Source organism: Myiozetetes cayanensis, unplaced genomic scaffold (assembly GCF_022539395.1).
Source record: "Myiozetetes cayanensis isolate MyiCay16 unplaced genomic scaffold, myiCay2020 scf3, whole genome shotgun sequence".
NCBI classification, from domain to species: Eukaryota; Metazoa; Chordata; class Aves; order Passeriformes; family Tyrannidae; genus Myiozetetes; species Myiozetetes cayanensis.
The window spans coordinates 47345247-47364806 of NW_026087521.1; the positions used below are offsets into that span (position 1 = coordinate 47345247).

General features: G+C 39.3%; 1 protein-coding gene across 2 annotated transcripts in view; it reads left to right on the top strand.

The window, feature by feature from the left end:
- SLC17A8 (solute carrier family 17 member 8) overlaps positions 1-17753 on the top strand; it is a 29572-nt gene extending 11819 nt beyond the window's left edge. The window contains exons 4-12 of one of the 2 annotated variants that reach the window (XM_050324014.1): positions 4946-5060; positions 5652-5739; positions 7613-7699; positions 8633-8772; positions 10286-10435; positions 13172-13304; positions 14574-14684; positions 16042-16169; positions 16707-17753. In XM_050324014.1, coding sequence (XP_050179971.1) covers positions 4946-5060; positions 5652-5739; positions 7613-7699; positions 8633-8772; positions 10286-10435; positions 13172-13304; positions 14574-14684; positions 16042-16169; positions 16707-17045 — 1291 coding nt within the window. In that variant the 3' untranslated portion in view covers positions 17046-17753. The remainder of the gene's footprint in view (positions 1-4945; positions 5061-5651; positions 5740-7612; positions 7700-8632; positions 8773-10285; positions 10436-13171; positions 13305-14573; positions 14685-16041; positions 16170-16706) is intronic. The other variant, XM_050324015.1, reaches the window with a different exon arrangement.
- Positions 17754-19560: the final 1807 nt, after the last annotated feature.

The following is a 19560-nucleotide window of genomic DNA, read 5'->3' on the forward strand; positions in this document are numbered from 1 at the left end:
AGAGAGAGGGAGGTTGTCTGAAGAGAGCTGGTTGTGAATGAGCTCATGAGATGTGCATGTTCAGGACATTTGGGATTTTTAGATTAAAAAACCAAGATGATTGGTACTAATTTAATTGTCTGCAAACAAGATGTGATTATGCTCAAAACCTGTCAGAATTGCAAAAGGTCTTTAGCACCACTTATATGTTGTTTTGCCCCAAATCATCCCCCAAAGTACTTTGCTCACTGCATTCTGCAAAGAGTTATAGGAGTTGCAAGACCGCCTGGATGTTCTTCCTATCATATGCCTTTGCAGAGATTAATTGAGAATAGAGTCATCCCATAGAATTGCCCAAACTGTTCAGTCCCAAATCCCCTCTATCCATAACCAGAAGTTACTCAGAGTTCAGTTTGCACTGCTTCTTTGACGCTGTCAGCATCCTCAATTATTCATTTCTCTACCACGTAACAGTGCCTAAGCAGATTATTTTTCCATCTGCTGAATAAGACAAACAAATTAGCTAAGCTTAACCATTTTCCCAGCCTTTCTAGTCTTGGCACCAGCTTTTGCAGCAGAAGGGCTCCAAAACACAGATGTGCACACTGTTGGCTGAATAATTCAGCATATTACTAGTTTGGCTTTTCTTTCCTTAATTTACTTGCTATCACGGTTTGGGATTTCGGGGTCACTCAGACCAGCGGGGTCCTTCTGCTGAGCTGCAGTTCTTGTTAGGGTGCCTGGCAGGATCATATTTTGTCTCATCCAGATGTTAGATATCGGCCGAGCTCAGGAGACAATTAGCACAGAGACAGCAGCTTTGGGTGCTAATAGCTGATCTAACTTTATTTTACAAAATGGAAGGTTTTTATAGGCAGATAAGGAAGATTCTGGAAAAAGGGGAAAGGTATGTATAAACTTGGACAGGGCATTGGTTAGGATTTAGGATTGACATGCATAAAGAGGGGGGATACATGAATCTTTATATAACTACTAAGCACTTAATTGGAAAGGGCAGATGTCCACCCTGGACACTGTCCAATCAGGAACTGTCTGCTTTCTCCTATGGGAGAAAACTTACAATCTAATATACACAGTCTATTTGTCTGATGCTGTCTGGCCTATGTTGCCAGACGCTGTCTCCTTCCACCTTCTAAACTCCTCTTCCTCATCCAGGCTATTTCCAACAACTTGCAAACAGTAAAATCAACCACGTTTACACTGTAAGGCAATGTATTCTGTCAGCAGACTACTTATTTAAGTGCATGTTTCCAACTCAATCTAATGCTCCACTACAATATTACATTACAGATTTGATTGTTATAACTGGATTTAGGAGTAGAACTTGCTGAGGAAAAAAATTGCTCAAAAGATGAGTTTGAAGAGAATTTCTTCTTGCAGTAATAGGATTCATAGATCTGGCTAAGTCCGTGTTTTTCCTTTATTCCTTATAAAGCATTTTCAGCTTAGGTAGATTCACCAGTGATTGTTGTTTCAGAGGGGTTATTTGCTAAGACACAGAATAGGAAACCAGGAGTTTTGGGGCCAGTGAACCCACCACCCCCAGAAAGACAAATGCTGTCTTTTGTATCATCTGTACCTCTGGAAATGAGATTCTATCCTACTACTGACCTTACAGATTTACGTAAAAGGCTCTTTTGCTACCTGTTTAAACTGTGCAACCTCGAACATACATGGACGCCTCCACCCCAGGCAATTCTCTATTGGACATAATTATCTGTAATAATGTGGGATTCAAATGGATCTCAGAACAGCTGAAAATATCGAGTGCTTTATGGTTTTGCAGTAAAACCATCTAACACTATGTAATTTGCTCTATACATTCATCCAAATTGACGTAGGTTAGCATTCCACCAAAAAGTTCATGCACCATTCAGTGACACAATCCCTTAGACTTGCTGCTTATCCTCAAACGTGCATCTAAATGTAATTTCATCACTGTTTGGTGTATACATGAAACACAAGGCACCTCTTGATATCGGTGTTCAGTAAGAGCACCCTGCTGGGCAGAGGAGTCTGTTGCTGAAAAAGTCCATTTTGATCCCAAAGGGGCAGCTGCGTGAGGATCATGGTAGTGAGAAGAATATGTGAATGAATTGAAAAGAAACTGGAATATTTTTAGTAAAGGTGGAGACCAACTTCTTTGGGATAAATGGTGGTGAACTGCTGAAAAGATGCTGCCTTTTTGTGGAAAAAATACTCAGCCTTTTAGATAGCAGTAAAGAGTGACTGGTTCTAACTCAGTATAAATGATGCATTTATACTCCAGGTACATTAAGAGCTGATGTTAAAAGAAGTAGCAGAGATTGGACCCTCCATCTTCAGAGCTACCTGTTTGGATAATCTAACACATTCTATTTCTCACAGTTTATTCTTTCATTTGTGTATTAATTTACATGATTTGTTGTAGTTCCATGAGTCAATAGCATTATGATAATAGACCTGATATTTCTATTAGTGGTAAGAAAGCAAGGTGCAAAAGTATTTTCTTCACTGATCATAATAGATGAATAATACTTATTTCTCAGTTAAATGTTTACTTGGCTTTGAAAGCAGTCTTCTAAATGTCAAGATATGACTGTGGCCTTTTTATTCTAGTTCATATTTTCAGACTGGTTTCTAGGTAGATCAGTTCCCTTGTCACTTCTCTCTGTCAGCCTACTGAGCTTCTTTGCTATTGCGCTCATCTGTCTAGTGCTTTCTTGTCACTCAGATAAGGAGTTGGTTTTGTCAATAGATGTAGAGAATTTAGAGAAAACAGTGTTGATCTCTGACTGTAGATTCTTCACACTATAATACTACCATTAATCCTACAGTAAATACTAAGACCAGATACAAAATGAAGTCACATATATTTCCTGTGAATAAGTTTTCAAAAAGAGACTGAAAGGCAAACAACTGAAATCCTTATTAAAAAAAAAAAAAAGAAAAGAAGAATCGCAACAAAAAGTTTTAAAAGTTTATAAATAGTTTGAAGTGGAACATGATAAACAGCTATCTGTAATAAGATCTGTTTATGTCTTTGTCAGAAAAAATCAAAATGGAGATAAATATTGCTGTTGTCCAAATCACATGATTTCTGATCAAATATCTGTCTAGTATGATTCATATATCACAATGAAGCTTAACTTGTCTTCCTGAAATGCCACACACATAACAAGACAAATCAAAGCCTATCAAATGTCGCTGAATTTGAGTGGTTTGAAAAACAAACATGAATTACAGTTCACAAACAGCGGCATGCTGGTAGCTAACATCAGGGTTGCTAGGAATTGGGGGCCCTGAACAAAAGAGGCTGCTTTATTCCCAGGGTGTCACCTTGAGTCTTGGAGCAAGGCAGGGCAGCTTTGAGTTGATGTCCTATGTCCTTGTGCTGTGGTCTGCAAGGTCACCAACTGCTGCAACTTTCTAGCTGCAGAATGAAAAGTCTCCCATAGAAAGGCTGTCCACAGGGATCCAGGCATGGCTGCTTGCAATTGCAGGCAACACAAAGAAGACAGTAAACTACTGAAGATTAGTAGTAATCCATTCAATTTAAATGGTGCTTGGCAACTGCGGAGAACTCTGACTGCCAGTTACAATATTTTTCAGTGTTATAACAGGATCTCAGAGGGGATCCTCATGTATATAAACTTCCACAGATGTTGTAGTAATGGACTCCTAATGTTCAGAGCATTCACGACACAGCTATTGAATGAACCCCATTCATTGCACAGAAAGGAAACCTGAGGCTTCACTCAGCCAGATGTGAAGATACGTGAAATCTAATCAAGCAAGTACAGCTCATTCCTTCTAATGGTAGTCATTTCAGGGATGGTTCCAGCTGGTTTTTCCCAGCCCATTTCTTGGTTTCCAACGATGTTTTTCATGATGCAGCAGTCTCAGTTTTCAAATGAACTTCCAGACGTCCTTTCTGGGCACAAGCTGGGAATCCAGGGATACTCTTCCCTTGCATTGTAGCATCAGTGCCTGACAAACTCAGAATCTGTGCCACACTGAAACAACTGCCTTGTAGCCCAGCTGTCTTCCCTGTCTACTGTCACTGTTGTTTATTGTTGACACTGGGCAAAAGTGTGCACCACTGCCCAGTTAAATACAGGAAAGTCCATGTCCATGTTGGGAAAAGCTCCCACAGACTGGTGAGTGCAGCAGACACAGCTTTGAGTGCTACCCTAGGGCCTCTGAGTAGCCTGCACTTTCAGGACTGCTGTTTGCATCCATTACTGTTACACAGAGGTTTCTGCTGCCTGTTTCTCTAACGTGCTGACCTTTGGGAGGCTGCAAATGATTTCACAAAGACGCTGAGGCCCAGGTACATTTAAATCCTCAAGTGACTTATGCCCAGCTGCAGCAAGTACTCTTCTCAAGCAGAGTAACAAAATGTTTATATTACGTTTTTCCCAGAATTTGTCTTGTAGAAATGTCCCTTCTATGTCATAGTCATAAAGGACATTTGTAGCTGTTATTTAGAGAACTGATGTTGGAAAGGAATTGATCTTAACAACCCTGTTACACACTCTAGCAGCAGCAAGTGGAACACTCCCATGTTCACAGAGGCACTTAAACCAGACCTTACGTAATTTAAATTAAACCCTCTTGTTATAACGGAATTTAAGTACTTCCTGCTGCTTCCTAGCAATACTTCTCTCAGGTCAGGATTCACATAAACAGTATCTCCAGGCCTCCAGTACCCACATCCAAATCTAATCCTCTTGATACAAATAAAGTCCAGCACCTTTGTTTGAGCATGTACAAAAATTCAGAGAAGAAAATGTATGGACCATCTGAGTATTTATCCCCTTTTGACAATAAGGGGAATTCACAAGTATTTGGGTTGTTGAGATGGTGGTAAGTGTAATTGTCTCTGCAACTGTAACTGAAAACAGTGTCACTTCTGAAAAATAGACAATAATTCTATTTCCTTTCATGGTACTTTTCCCCACAGGGTATTTGGAGCAGCTATCTTTCTAACATCTACATTGAACATGATCATCCCTTCTGCAGCAAGAGTGCATTATGGCTGTGTCATGTTTGTAAGGATTCTTCAAGGTCTGGTGGAGGTAGGAGCACTCATCATTTTGATCCTTTCAAACATAGTTCATTTTTGGAGATTTGGTTCTAAAAAATTGTAGGATCTTTTTGATCAAGCTTTCTGATCAATCTAGAGTTTAACTTGCTACTCATTTTTAGATGATAATTTTTTTAATCATGCTGATTTATGTTTTTGTTTACTTACAAGTAAAGAAAAATTTATGTTTCTGGTGCTGCAGTTTGATCTATTTTAGTTTACCTGTGCCATCCACTGCATATACTGAACAGCATTTTTACCTCAGAATGTATTACTATTGAAGTAAAAAGTAATCAAGATCAGTTTGACATCTTCATACCCGAACAACTGAACTCTTCCAGACTTATCTAACCCTTCCTACATCATTCCATGATGGCAAACAGCTAGACATTATGGATAGTATGAGCAACTACTTTACCCTTAGGCACATGGTGTGACTCTTGGGGATGGTCCTGTGCAGGATAAAGAGTTGGACTTGATAATCCATGTGGGTCCCTTCCAACTCAGGATATTCTGTGATTTTGCAATACTTTAAGTGGAATGCAGTGAAAACAAATCATGTGATGTGTGAAATGTCTGCCAGGGTGTCACCTACCCAGCCTGCCATGGGATGTGGAGTAAATGGGCTCCGCCACTGGAGAGGAGCAGGTTGGCTACCACATCGTTCTGTGGTAAGTTGATAGCTTATGTGGTTTGCGTAAGTACACATTCCTACTGGATTTATTTCATTAATTTCATTAGTTGAAAGAGAAATGCAAACCCTCTGCCCTTTGCTACAATCGGCTTGTACTCTAAGCTCAGGAACCTGAGAGTCCTTGTTGTTTAATATGTCACCATTTTGTCATTTGAAGCCAACACTCATAATGGCTCTCATAGTAAACTAAAATGGGTCTAGAGGTGTCACATGAAAGAAATTACACTGTATTTTTTTATCTGCTCCATCCTTAGGCATTCCATTTATTATACATATTGAATGGATGCTCCTAAACAAACACACACTCAAATATTATCTTAAAAGAACTTTAGGCTGGCTTCTCAATATATTGCAGTGGAGATGATGTAACTTCTTGCCAGGAGCTGTTTTGCTTCATTCTCTTTTGAGTTATGATCAAACACATACTTTGGTCTTTTCTCTGAGTCCCTTTCCAATGCGGACAGCTGAAGATGAATGTCTGTAGGAGAAAATGTTCAATAGAAAATGTAAAAGTCATAGGAAAAAAATTCTGTCCATCAGCATTGGAGTTGAAAGGTTAGGGAAAATACAGCACTAAAAAACAAGATAAAGGAGAAAAGGAGAAGTGAAGCAAAAGGAAAAATCCTATGTTTGTATATTATGGGAATTTTATTTTTATTACAAATTACTTCAGGATTTAGTGATTATTTAGGTGTTTCCATTTTCTGCAGAAGAACAGATCAAAAGAAAAGTCTCTCCACCGTCAATGCTCTCTCCTTGAAATCCTAGCACTGGATAGAGAAAGATCCATCCTTCAGCTCAACACCCATTTTAGTGGCTACAGATCACTGAGTTTTGCACTTGAAAGGTGCATAGTAACAATGGAAAAATTATTTAATCCCATATTAACCAGGTTCCCGGTGTCTCTATCTACATTCTGGCCTGGGGCTTTTCTATTGCTGTAGGAAAAATGAATTACATGGAGATGAGAGGGAAGGATCATTGTGAACCACTGCAGAGGAGTATTTGCTAATGAGTAGATTATTAACAAGTGTTTATTAATTAACTATGTAATACTCTCAAAACCACAAGTATCTCATTTCCTAGAATAATTCAAAGCAACACTCTTCACTCATGAAACCACTGGTACCATCTTGCACTGAAACCTGATGTCTAGACTGCACTTAAATACTCATCTCTTTCTACAAGTCACTTGGAAATATATTTCACCAGTATTATATATTTCCCAATCAGAAATCTTGGCACAGACCACATTTTTATGCTTTCTTTTTCTGTCAACATTTGCCTGTTTATTCGAACTGTTTGTTTATGCCTCTGTTATGAACTAAACATGGCTACACAGACTCAGGTTTTGTTTGAACACTCTTTCCACTGCTAGACCCTGTGTGGCGATAGATCTAGAGCCATGACAAGAACCTCCCCGAATATCTGCAATCATCAGGATTCCTCGGCACCAAGGAAGACTTCCAAAACTTGGGTCATTAGTTTCTCCAAAACTCATCTCATATACCATGGGGTTAGGTGGGATTTCCCACTTGAGTGCGTACATACAGCTTATGCCTCTGTGATGGTTTGTCATCAGTCTTGGATGCTCAGATCCTATTTACCTACAGGGCACAACCCTTCTAACTGCAAAATGAGACTGGAGATCTCACACCAACGAGAGTCAGTCCTTCCCAGCACCCTAAGCAAAATTTTGGAGCTTCCATCCCATTCTCCATGTTCATAAAAAGTCAGCCAAACATGTCCCTCTGGTTCTTCCCCCATGAGCACCTGTCTGGATCATCTGCTCTGAAAGCTGGGCACACCTATCATGACTGACATGTTTTACTAATCCATTTTCTCCCCAGGGTCTTATGCAGGTGCAGTGGTTGCCATGCCACTGGCGGGTGTGCTGGTACAGTATATAGGATGGTCATCTGTCTTCTATATTTATGGTGAGTTGCTTAACAAGAAGGACCTCTGCCACTAGGTTGGTACTGCCAGCTGTTTACTTAAACCTGCCTAACAAGTATGGATCAGAGTTGTTTTGATGAATGAAAAGGTTGCAAATGGGTATTCCAATTTACTCTCTACTTATTGCAGATTCTAAGAGCTTTCATTTTGCAATCATCTTTTACAAAAGGTTGTAAAATTGTCACGATCAGGCTACAGCCCACGGTCACCCAGTGACAGGGCTGGATGCAGTTGCAAAGGCTCCTCTGTAGCACAAACACTTGTGTGGTATCTGCCCCAGATGCACACTAACAGTGAATGCTAGAGCTTTCGCTGCTGATGAGGAGCCAAATGTCTCTGAAAACTTCTGCCCCAAGAAATCTTCCCTGTGCTTCCCATCTTCAATAAAACAACACCACCTTTACAAAGTGGTCTCCCACTACACAGATATGGCCTTACTGCTGACCTGTTGTGCCTCTTCCCCCCTTCCACCCAGTATGCGGCAGAGCTGTCTCCAACCTAGCCTTGCACATCAGCAACCCAGTTAAGACAGGTTTTCTCTGCTTTCTCTGGAGATACAGGACACACCACAAGATTTGCCATCACCATCTGATTGCGAAATCCCTTTAAGCAGATTTTGATCAGGTTATGGCCTGTCTGCTTTTTTCCTTCCCCTGGTTCTACACAGAGCTTTCCTTCTGCCTTTTCTCTGCCCCATGCATAACATGTAATACAAGCAACAAAATGCTCAAATGCTTTGCAATCAGGCTTACAATATACATAGAGTTAGTGAAAGTACTTTGTTACTTCTCTGGGCATAATTTCTGTGCAGGTTTGGTTTAACTGGCGCTTGGAACAAACTTCAAGACTTGTAGATACTGAAGGGTAGCTTTATTGGCTTTTAAAATCAAGCTTTGCTATTCTGGCCTCTGCAGGAATGTTTGGGATTGTTTGGTACATGTTCTGGTTGCTTCATGCCTATGAGAGTCCTGCTGCACATCCAACAATAAGCAACGAAGAAAGAATATATATAGAAACAAGTATAGGAGAAGGAGCTAGCCTGGCTAATGCAAGTGTAAGTAAAAAAGGGCTTTTCTTATTATAATTTGTGAGCACTTTGCACAAGATGAGCATAAGACTGGATGGATACTTTTAGCTGAGTAAGAGTGGCAGAACTAGTTTCTGTTGATGTTTATGGGCTTTTCCTTTTATGAACATTAGAGGATCAGGTTCATGCTGCTGGAGAGGATGAGCACAGCAACAGGAAAACACATAATGCTGTTTCAGCCCATGGCTCATAGAGCTTCCCTGATTTAGGGAGGGAAGAAGCACACATTCTGGTCTCCTGCTCTTGAGTAACTGTCATGCTTGTTCTAAAAAACATTAATGGATTTAACTAAATAAGAAACCTGGTTGTTGATGTTAATTTATCCATCTGCCTTTTGAACTCCTCTTAAGGATGACTGAAAATCTAAAAGTTTAAGGACAGGTTTTCTGCCCTGCTCACTCTCACACCAGCTCAGGTCCTTCCTTAAGGCTCCTTATCCGCTCTCTGAGAAGATCCTGGAAGATCCTGGAAACTTTGAGCTAAAACCTATTTTTCCATCAAACTTGTTTCCATTCTCTTAGGTAACTTATTTTTGCTAGTAGTGAAAACTAATGGTGTTTCTTGATAAACTGTTCTTTCTTGGCTTTTAGTCTTGAACATTCTGGAACAAAGTAACTCCAAAGTAAAATACCCGGCTCTGCTTTTGAGCATGCTCCTGAGATTTGGCTGAAGTCAATCAGGTCTTGGTTGGAGACACACGTCCTTTTTTCAGATCATGGATTTTCCTTGCTGTATGGTGGTTTTAAAGCAAAGGACACTAGTACCACCTTCATGTGTTCGCATACAAGTGCAGGCATATGGCTGCCTGTAGAATACAGGGTTTTTTTAAAAAAAGCAGAATGTCAATATATGTTGCCATAGCTACATATTTCACCTTCTGATTTGAATTCTATTACAAATGAATAGTTCTCTGAAGTGTGTTTTATTCCTCATGTATGGAGTACTGGAGCAAAAATAGAAACTGCAAATGCCAAAAGCAAGTTACAGAAATTAAATTGTCTACCACAAGCCTTTTTTTTCTGAACTAAATTAATTAAGTTGAAGCAGGTAGCTGCTTGTTGCTGTGCCACTGCATGTCTCTTAGCATGGATAACGCTTTTTTCACACTCCTTTCAGAAGAATGTCTCAAACTGCATCATGCCAAAAGCTGGGGAACGACACAACATTTTCTCTAGTTTTCTTTGATTCTATTACTGATCCTGTTATCCCAATAGCAGGATTCCAGAGACCTCATGTAATTTCAGTAAGCAGGGCAATAGTGGTGCAGGATTCATCTTAAAAATCTTAACTCTTCTAAGAAAATTTCTCTACCTGTTTTTTTTGCTATTAATTTAAGAGGTAAACTTCACTTGCATTCTAAGTGATTTGCAGTGTAAGTTGCATACAACGTACTGGATAGGTTTGATAAAAAAACATAGGTCCTTTATTCTTCCTCTATCTACTCAATTTTTGTGGGTTTTTTTGGTTTTTTTTTCCCTAGAAATTTAGTACTCCCTGGAAGAGATTTTTCACTTCAATGCCAGTTTACGCAATCATTGTGGCAAACTTCTGCAGAAGCTGGACCTTCTATTTGCTCCTTATAAGTCAGCCTGCTTACTTTGAAGAAGTGTTTGGATTTGCAATAAGCAAGGTAAATGTGTGGGATGAAGCGGTGACCTTCAGACCTCACCCTAGGAGATGCACCAGGGGAGGCTCAGGTTGAAAATCAGGAAGAATTCTTCACTGAAAGGGTGGTTAAGCATTGGAATGAGCTGCCCAGGTAGGAGGTGGAATCATCACCCCAGGAAGTGTTCAAGACATGAATGGACATGGCACTTAAAATGTAGAACTATGGTTTGGTTGGCATGGTGATGTTTGGTCAAAAGCTGGACTCGATTGTCTTTTCCAACCATAATGTTTCTATGATTCTATGCAGATTGTTTGAGGGGAAATCAGATAATTCCAGTAGATTATTCCCAGCATTTTTTGCCACCACCACTTCATTAAAATCAGGATTGTCACAGTCTCTCTTCAGAGCATGAATGAGGAATTCAGAATAATTGTTTCAGAGAGGTTTTCCCTTTTAAAAAAATATTACTTTAACAAACCTACTCGCTATGTGATAATTATTTTCAAGCAACTGTATGACTGATAATGATAGCAAAGATCATCATTATTTATGTGCTCTGGAGAGCTCAGTGTATCCAAGTTATGACATAGTAGCAGTGGCACTCTGAATGGCCAAGTACAACATACAGATGGGTATCAGGAATATAAGAAAAATTAGATTTATTTATTCTGAGCTGCTTTTCATTAATGCTAGAGTTGCACCCCTCTGTACCTCACTAATTTAAAACCAACATAAAACTGACTGACTGTCAATGTAATGAGGTTGTGCACTCTCGGAAGTAAACTCAAACTTCTCACTAAATTACTGCTTCAAGGAAAGGCTTCTAGAAGATGACATGCTGATCACTAAAACTCAGTAGCCCGAGGGACATACTGAGTCTGATCCTGTTTGACATCTTCATTAATGATCTGGATGATGGGGAAGAGTGTGCCGTCAGCAAGTCTGCAGATGGCACAAAACTAGAAGGAGTGTCTGATAGGCTACAGGGTTGTGCTGCCATACAGAGGAACCTTGGCAGACTGGGGAAATGGGCTGACAGGAACCTCACGAAGCGTAATAAGGGAAAGCGCAAAATCCTGCATCTGAGGAGAAACAATTCCATGCTGGGATCTGCCCAACTGGAAAGCAACTTAGCACAAAAGGACCTGGAGGTCCTGCTGGACACCAGGTTGGATATGAGCCAGCAGTGTTCTCTCCCAGTAAAGACCAATGCTATCCTGGAATGCGTTATGAAAAGGTCAGCAGGAAAAGGGAGGTAACCTTTACCCTCTACACAGCACTGGCGAGGCCACACCTGAAGTACTGTGTCCAGTTCTGACCTCCCCAGTACAAGAGAACCATGGACATACTGGAGAAAATTCAGTGAAAGGCCATGAAGATGATTAAGGAATGGGAACATTTCTTCTATGAAGAAAGTCTGAGAGAGCTGGGACTATTTAGCCTGGAGAAGAAAAGGCTCAGCAGGATTCTCATCAATATGTGAAAATATCTGAAGGGACAGTGTAAAGAAGACGAAACCAGGCTCTAGTTTAGTGCCTAGTCATAGGTCAAGAGACAATGGGCAAAAATTGAAACATGGGAGTTTCCCTCTGAACATCAGGAAACAACCTCAAACACTCTGTGATTCTGGGATTCTATGGAAATCTACAGATGAACATCAGTTTGTAGGCGGTAATCCCACAAGAATAAAAATGCATGCCTACCTTTACACATATGTTTATTAAATATTTTATAAAATTATATGATAATGTCAGGTTGTATGCTGCACTGTCTTCAGTCCATATACAATGTGCAGGCATTTCCTTCCTGTACACAGTGGCAGGTGACAGGGATAGACCTGTTATTCAGAAAGGAGCTCCTTGAGAACCTGAATAACAAAAATACATAAAAGCAGTTGAAAACCAGGATAGAACACTCCGATATCAGAACAGCTAAGACAGGGCTTTGTGATGTCTACAATAGAATTTGATATAAACAGTCTTCTAAGCAACTCTTTAGAGTAACCATGGAAGACTAGGTATATTGATGATGTTTCTAAGGGGAGATTCTCACCTGTGCTCTGGTTTCTCCTCCTTGGCCATTACCCAACCTTCAGCTTCTTCTCTAATCAGATAAATTAGAGCAGTTTTCTTGTGCCCCTTCATTGGCTATTGGAGAGAGGAAAAACTCCATCAGAGCAATAGAATTAGACTTTTTAGATCAAATTCTCTTTTTACTCTCTATTATAGCTCATGCCTCTTCCCCTTGCCTCTTGAATACATACAAATATGCAGCACTCTTTCTACTGTCAGGAAATAAATAGGAACAGAGAAAAACCCTACCTGCCCTTCACTCCTTCAGGGAGGGAGGAAGGTAGGAAAACCACCAGGTTAGCCCCCAAAAAATGAAGGAAGATGCCCAGGCTCTTCCCACTTCGCTAGTGCCGTAGGCTCTGGTCAACAATGCTGTGGCTCATATACTGCTATTAATGAGAAGGCCTGGGAGAAAAGCTGCTATTACCTGGACAAAAGTTTGCTGGAGTCTCTCGGGCTCCTAGAATTCTCTAAAGATGGGATAAAGGTAGCTTAAGATCACATAGGTCTTAGCTGCAGTTCCTACTGGACCTGTCTGCAAACCTTCCACACAAGAATCTAGGATAAAAAGGTATCTAACGGTGGTAAGGTGGAAAGAGGTGAAGGAAAGTTATGGTTCCTGTTCTCTTCCCACTAAACCTTGAAGGAGAATGTGAGTGGTAAGCAGTCATTTGTCTAATTGCAGGTTGGCCTTTTGTCAGCAGTTCCTCACATGGTCATGACAATCATCGTACCTATCGGAGGGCAGCTAGCTGACTTCCTACGGAGCAGGAAGATCTTAACCACCACCACTGTAAGGAAGGTCATGAACTGTGGAGGTACTATTGGGCTCTGAAAATACGATATTTCAATTGTATGCTGCAATTGTATGCTGCAAGTATAATAGTTTAGTTCATGTTGAGTTGTATTGAGATGATTTATTCAAGGCTGCATTTACAGCTGGTTAATCTGAAGCATTAAATGGAGAGCTAATGTCTCATGGCATAAATCCTTACTCATATGAACATGATTTTAAAAAGGTAGGAGGCAAGAAGTCTAGTTAATAATTGAAAGGGCAATAGAGTAGTATGGTCAAATAGGCCTCATACTGCAAACTCATACAAAGTTAACCCTGTACCATGGTGTTGAAGAGACGCTTTCCCAGTGGATATAGTCTTGTAATAACTGGCAATGTTCCCATTTGATACTTTCAGCAGAACTCACTGGCAAGTTTAAGCTGGAAGGCTTAGGAGAAAAAAAAGTTGAAGGATGGATAGGCTCATTTTTACTCAGCACAAAATAATTTGTTTCTGATTCAGTCACTGAACTGTAAAATCAGTGACATCAACCTGTAAGGTTGATACTTAATTAAAGAAAATATTTCAAGCCAGATAGCCTGTGGTACAGTTAGTTATCCACTGCCAATTGCTGGCTTACGTTATTTATAGATGGTAGGGGCTGCTAGAAACAGAGATGGCTGCAGTCAGAGACACCATGCAACTTGCTATGCATCTTCACAAAAGATGCTCAAATTCATTGAATTTTCAGGGCATATTAATAGTGTCATTGAAAAAACAAACCAAAGGATTGTACTGTTGCATATTAGAAAATGTTAATTCACAGTAATGACAAAGACTGGAAGTGTCCTGTGATGCCAGGAACATCCTGTGGTGTCGGTAGCACACTTGCATGTAAAGCACTCTTTTGTTCCATTTACCAAGAACATCTTGCATCACTACAACCATGAGATATTGAAGGCAAGTGTTTTTCTCCTTTCCCTATAATGTTTTTTTGTTTATGAATTTTTCTGCCCTTTGCACAGAGTCACTTTCTCATTGTTTTCCTATACTGTTCAGTGAATTAACTTCACCAATTGCTTGGGTCATTTACACAGCAATGAATGAGGAGTAAAAAAAAGTATATCTTCAGACAATAAATATGCAAATATTTCTGCAAATCCAGAAAGTTCCCAAGTATGTTTAAGAATAGCTATAAGATACAAAAGAATTTTGTCTCATTTTAAGCCTCTATTCTGGATAGTTCTTATTAGTATCTCCATGACCAATAGTAATTTAAATGTAATTCATTTTCATGTGTTTCATTTCAAGGCTTTGGGATGGAAGCAACCTTGCTTTTGGTGGTTGGTTACTCTCATACAAAAGGAGTGGCCATTTCCTTTCTGGTGTTAGCAGTAGGCTTCAGTGGCTTTGCCATTTCAGGTAAGAATTAATCTTAGTCTTGGTTTTACTGTTCCTGATAAAAGTGATGTTATTATCCTCACTGTTCTTACTGTCATGATTTCTATTATTATGTTTGCACTTAATGTGGCTACTTATGGGTTGTTCCCTATTTTTTTCCTTGTCAGAAATAATTAATTTATAATCTATAAAACATGTTGCACACAGAAAATAAAGCTTTTGAAGCAAGGCTGCTTTTTATTGATTCCAGTTTACATCAGCGTTCTGCTGTTATTTTCTACTATAATTTTAGAGTGTCAGTTGCCATTTTCTTGTTTAAACTGTATCCCTAAAAGGAGAAACAGAGAGAGAGAGAATTACTCTGCAGTGAATAGCTGTGCAGGGGCTATCAGTTGCAATCCTGCTCCAAGCCCTAGTGGTTTGCTTCTGCTTTCTAGGTCAGCTGTCTCTTTTTTGTGTCCTACAACCAGCTCTTCTCTAGAACAGCTGTTTCTAACACTTTCTTGGGTCTCACCAGTCTCAGGCTGCTTTGTAACACCATCAGTATCATCATTCCTAAAAAAAAAGCATGTTCTGTTGTGAAAATGGAAAAACAACGTCTTCTAAGAAGACTGCCAAGAAGATGGATCTATTGAACCAAACTGACCAGAAAAATGACTGCTGGTCTTCAGTTATTTCAGGATTATGCATATGGGAAGTGGTTTTGTAACTCAGTTATGAGATCATTGCATAGCAGGTCATTTCTACTAATCAATTTTTATTGCTGGATTTTCCCAGTAGTTCATTTCTTACTATATTTAATACCATGCACTTGGAACTCATCATTATTTCTTGTGACCAACCTTAGTTCATATGACTAATTTTCGTTATCTAAGGCATGATAATTCTCTGAGTATTTAGTATTTGATTTTTAGTATTTGTTTTTATTTCTTAATAAAATACATACCCAGAAGACACACTACAGTAAGGCTAATTATTTTTCCTAATGGTCTATATTCTACTTTTTTATCATGTTGTTAAACTGCTACTACCTAATTAAAAAGGTAGAAGATATTTGACTACTATGAGGTATTTATTCCTTAATTAGAAATATTTGCTGAGAGCACTGTTTCAGGATGAGAAGATGTGAAGTACAGACACTTAAAACTTTAATACAACATGATCTCCAGAGCTGGGGCAAATAGGGAGCTTTGAAAAAGAATGGAGTTGCAATGTCTTCCATCTTTATCACCAAGAAAATACTACTCTTCTTTCTAATACATACGGTAGAGGGGTTCCTACCTTTTTCAGGCTCCTTCAGCCAGAATGGATGTTGAAAGCCCTGTTGGCCTGGTAGAGCAATGCTGCATAGTTGACCATTGCCTCTCATTCTTTGTAGGATTCAACGTGAATCACTTGGACATAGCCCCACGTTATGCCAGCATTCTGATGGGGATCTCCAACGGCGTGGGGACACTGTCAGGAATGGTGTGCCCACTCATTGTTGGTGCAATGACAAAACACAAGGTAACATTTCTCCATGTTTTCTAGGAGAAGCATTGGGTAGTGCAACAAAAGTTAAGACATTTCAAAGACTTCTGGGTATTCCATTTTATCACTGATCACTGTAGCTGTTTTCTTTTGCTGTCTGTCTTAAACATTCACTTTTATAATACCATGGTGACTTGATTCTTAGCTATTATACACTTGGGAAACTCCTCTACTGTGCATCCCTGGTAGGGTTCCTAAGCAATCATTGATCTACAATAAGATTAACTTAGTTGTTAGAGAAATCCCTGCATTTCTAACTCCATGAATATTTTACATGCAAGAGAGAAACTTCAACATGAGAGAAAACCCAAAGAAACCCAAATTTTATTATATTAGATGTTGTTATGGGAAGAAAAAAAAATTCTTTACAGTGATTCTTACATATTATTTTATCTGCAACATCAGGAATCAAACAGTGATCACTTTGTTCAATACATGCTAATTCATGGTGTAATTCAGAGAGTAATATTTCTTCTTACTGAAAACCTAATGAGACCTGCACCATTCTTTCAGACCCGTGAAGAATGGCAGAACGTCTTTCTGATCGCAGCCCTGGTGCATTACAGTGGTGTGATATTCTATGCCATCTTTGCTTCTGGGGAGAAGCAGGAATGGGCTGACCCTGAGAACCTCAATGAAGAGAAATGTGGCATAATTGATCAGGATGAACTGGCTGAAGAAACGGAGATGAACAGTGAAACTTTTGTAAGTCCAAAGAAAATGTACGGTGCTACCAGTCAAAATAGTGAAGTACAGAGAAGGGAATGGAGGAAGCAAAAGCAAGTAACTCAAGACACGGAAGAACAGACTTCATACTATTACGAAAATGGAAATTTTCAAGATTTGTCTTAATACTTAAAACTGTAAGATTTGTATAGCATCTACTCCCTTGACCCCTTCTGCCTAACCACCCCAAATCATCAGGTATCCATGTTTATTCTCTTATTCAATTATGTAGCATCTGACCGTTGGCCAGATTCAAGGGGTGATAGTTCCCTCCTAGTAGTGTGGAAGAGGGCTCACGACAACGCGACTGGGAGAAGTGATACTAAATCCTCTCCCAGCCATCGTATGGCCTTGGAAGCATTTCTGTGCCCATTAGATGACCAGCCAGCAGGGCTCCTGCCTGATACAAGCTGTAAGACTGACTGTAGGAGCAAGGAGTTCCCTCATCTTCTCACCTGAACAGAGAAAGGACAATTCATATCAGATGGATCCACAGTGATCTGTGTAATCACTGGGGCTCCAGTGGTGTGACAGTCTGCTGGGAGTGACTCCGCTTTGCCTTTTTAGGATTCCTCTAGATTGATATTTAAACTGCTTATTCCATGTCAAAACATGAGCTCATGCTAAAAGATCACAGTAGAGGGAAAAGCAGATTTATAACTGTAGGCTGTAATTAATTACTAGTGGTCATTCAACAAAAGGGAGTGGAATACGTAGCAAAAGTGGCATAGTGTTGCTTCGATAGCTCATTCAAATTGATTGACAATCTTCTTTATATGCACAGCCCACAAAGTCTGGATAAGGCAATAAAATGGATACTTGTAAAATTTCACACCCTGCGAAGATTTTGTGCTGGCATGAAATAATTTTGAATACAAAAATCATCGTTAGTGATGCAATATTATTACTCCTTATGAAAGGAAATCTTAGTCCTGTTTGGACTAGGATTCTCACTCAATTCATTATTGTGAAGTAATTTAAATATATTTTTCTAGTAATATCCTGATAGAGTTCCTGGTCTCAACACCAACAGTCTTCATTTAGGTGAATCAGCTTCCTTACAGGAGTAGTCTTTAGTTCTGGGTCTGTAACTTTTCAATGCCTCAGTCTTGTTTTTGCTACAAATGAAGCACTGTACCATCTGAGAGTTATGGGGGTACCTATGTCCAGAAGTAATTCTCTTTTGCCATTGGTATATGTTTGACAGTATAAAGTGGCTTTAGCCTTTTTCTACCATTTTTAGAATCAACCAGTGGAGCATGCTCTGTCATCTCAAGCAGTTAGCTGCAGCTCAGAGACTCATTATGACATCAATACTCTTTCAGAATGGATAATTTCAGTAAGCTGTGTTTTGTCTGTCATTATGACTACTGCCTCATTAAACTCAAGTGATGTCTAGCCTATGCTGTGCTTTGTGATGTTTCAGTGTTATTGTTCTCATGTACCATATATAGCCACTGTGATGCACACGAGTTTTGAACATTTCTCAGAAGCATTTTATTATTTTTTTGAAGTGCAATTGAATACCAGGAGTGAAATTATACTTGTACATTCGTTTGAATCCACAGATGATTTATCTTCCCTACAAATGTAATTAAAAAGGGAGACTGGAAAGTTAGTTGATTCCCTGTTCATGTCTCTTGTTTCTTTTCTACCCAGAAAAATCCAATCTACAACTGTGTATAAATAAGATGGAAAGTGAGTCGAATGGATGCATGCCAAATTTGACTACAGTGAAAACTTTTCAGTTGGTATGAGCAGATAATTTAATGATGGGGTATTGTTATGGTACAGCTCAATCCTACTTTGACAAAAATGCAGTTTATTAATAAGCCGCTTCAAAAAAATCTGCTAACTTTATTCTGTCAAAACAAAAAAGAATTTTTTTTTCCCAAAATTCTAAACTTTAGTTTAGACTAGAGTTGCTTATTTCACTACTGATATTCAGAATAGGTATAAGAAAATATTTCTTGCAGCTTACAGTCAACATTTGGAGGTTTAATTGGCAGGAACTTGAGTCAAATGTTTTCATCAGTCTATCACACAAGGTAGTTCAGCTACTGTCAAACTATTTTGCATTGCCTCCCACAATTTACAAAGGAAAGAGAGCCATTGCATTACAATGTGCAGAGCAAAGAGATACTTCCTCCCTCTCCAATGATGTAACATGCATATAGTTACTACAGGAACTCTAAATAGGGTAAACCATATTATGAAGGGATTTAATAAAAGAATCTGTGTAAGTATAATCTGACAGAGATGAAAGAGAAGACAAGACAATGTACTGTTCTAGAAACAGTAACATTTTCTCAGAATCAACATCATTTTTCCAATAATGATAAAGGGCAACTTTCCTGTCTTGTTAAGAGGAACAGAAAGGGAGGGAATGCTGTTATGACAAAGAACTACAAACATCCCAAAAGTTTGGGAAATGGCCAACTGGCCCATAAGAGCTCGCCTGCCTCTCTGGTGAACGTAGCTACTATTCCTTAGTGTTACAGATGCGCCACAGATGTCACAAGTAACAGTGAGTTTAGCTCAGTTTAGCAGGATCATTTTGTATCCACAAACATACTGCACTGATTTAGTTCAGTGGAAGTTTGACTTCAGTGGATGTTTAAGCATTATTTGGTACCCTGAA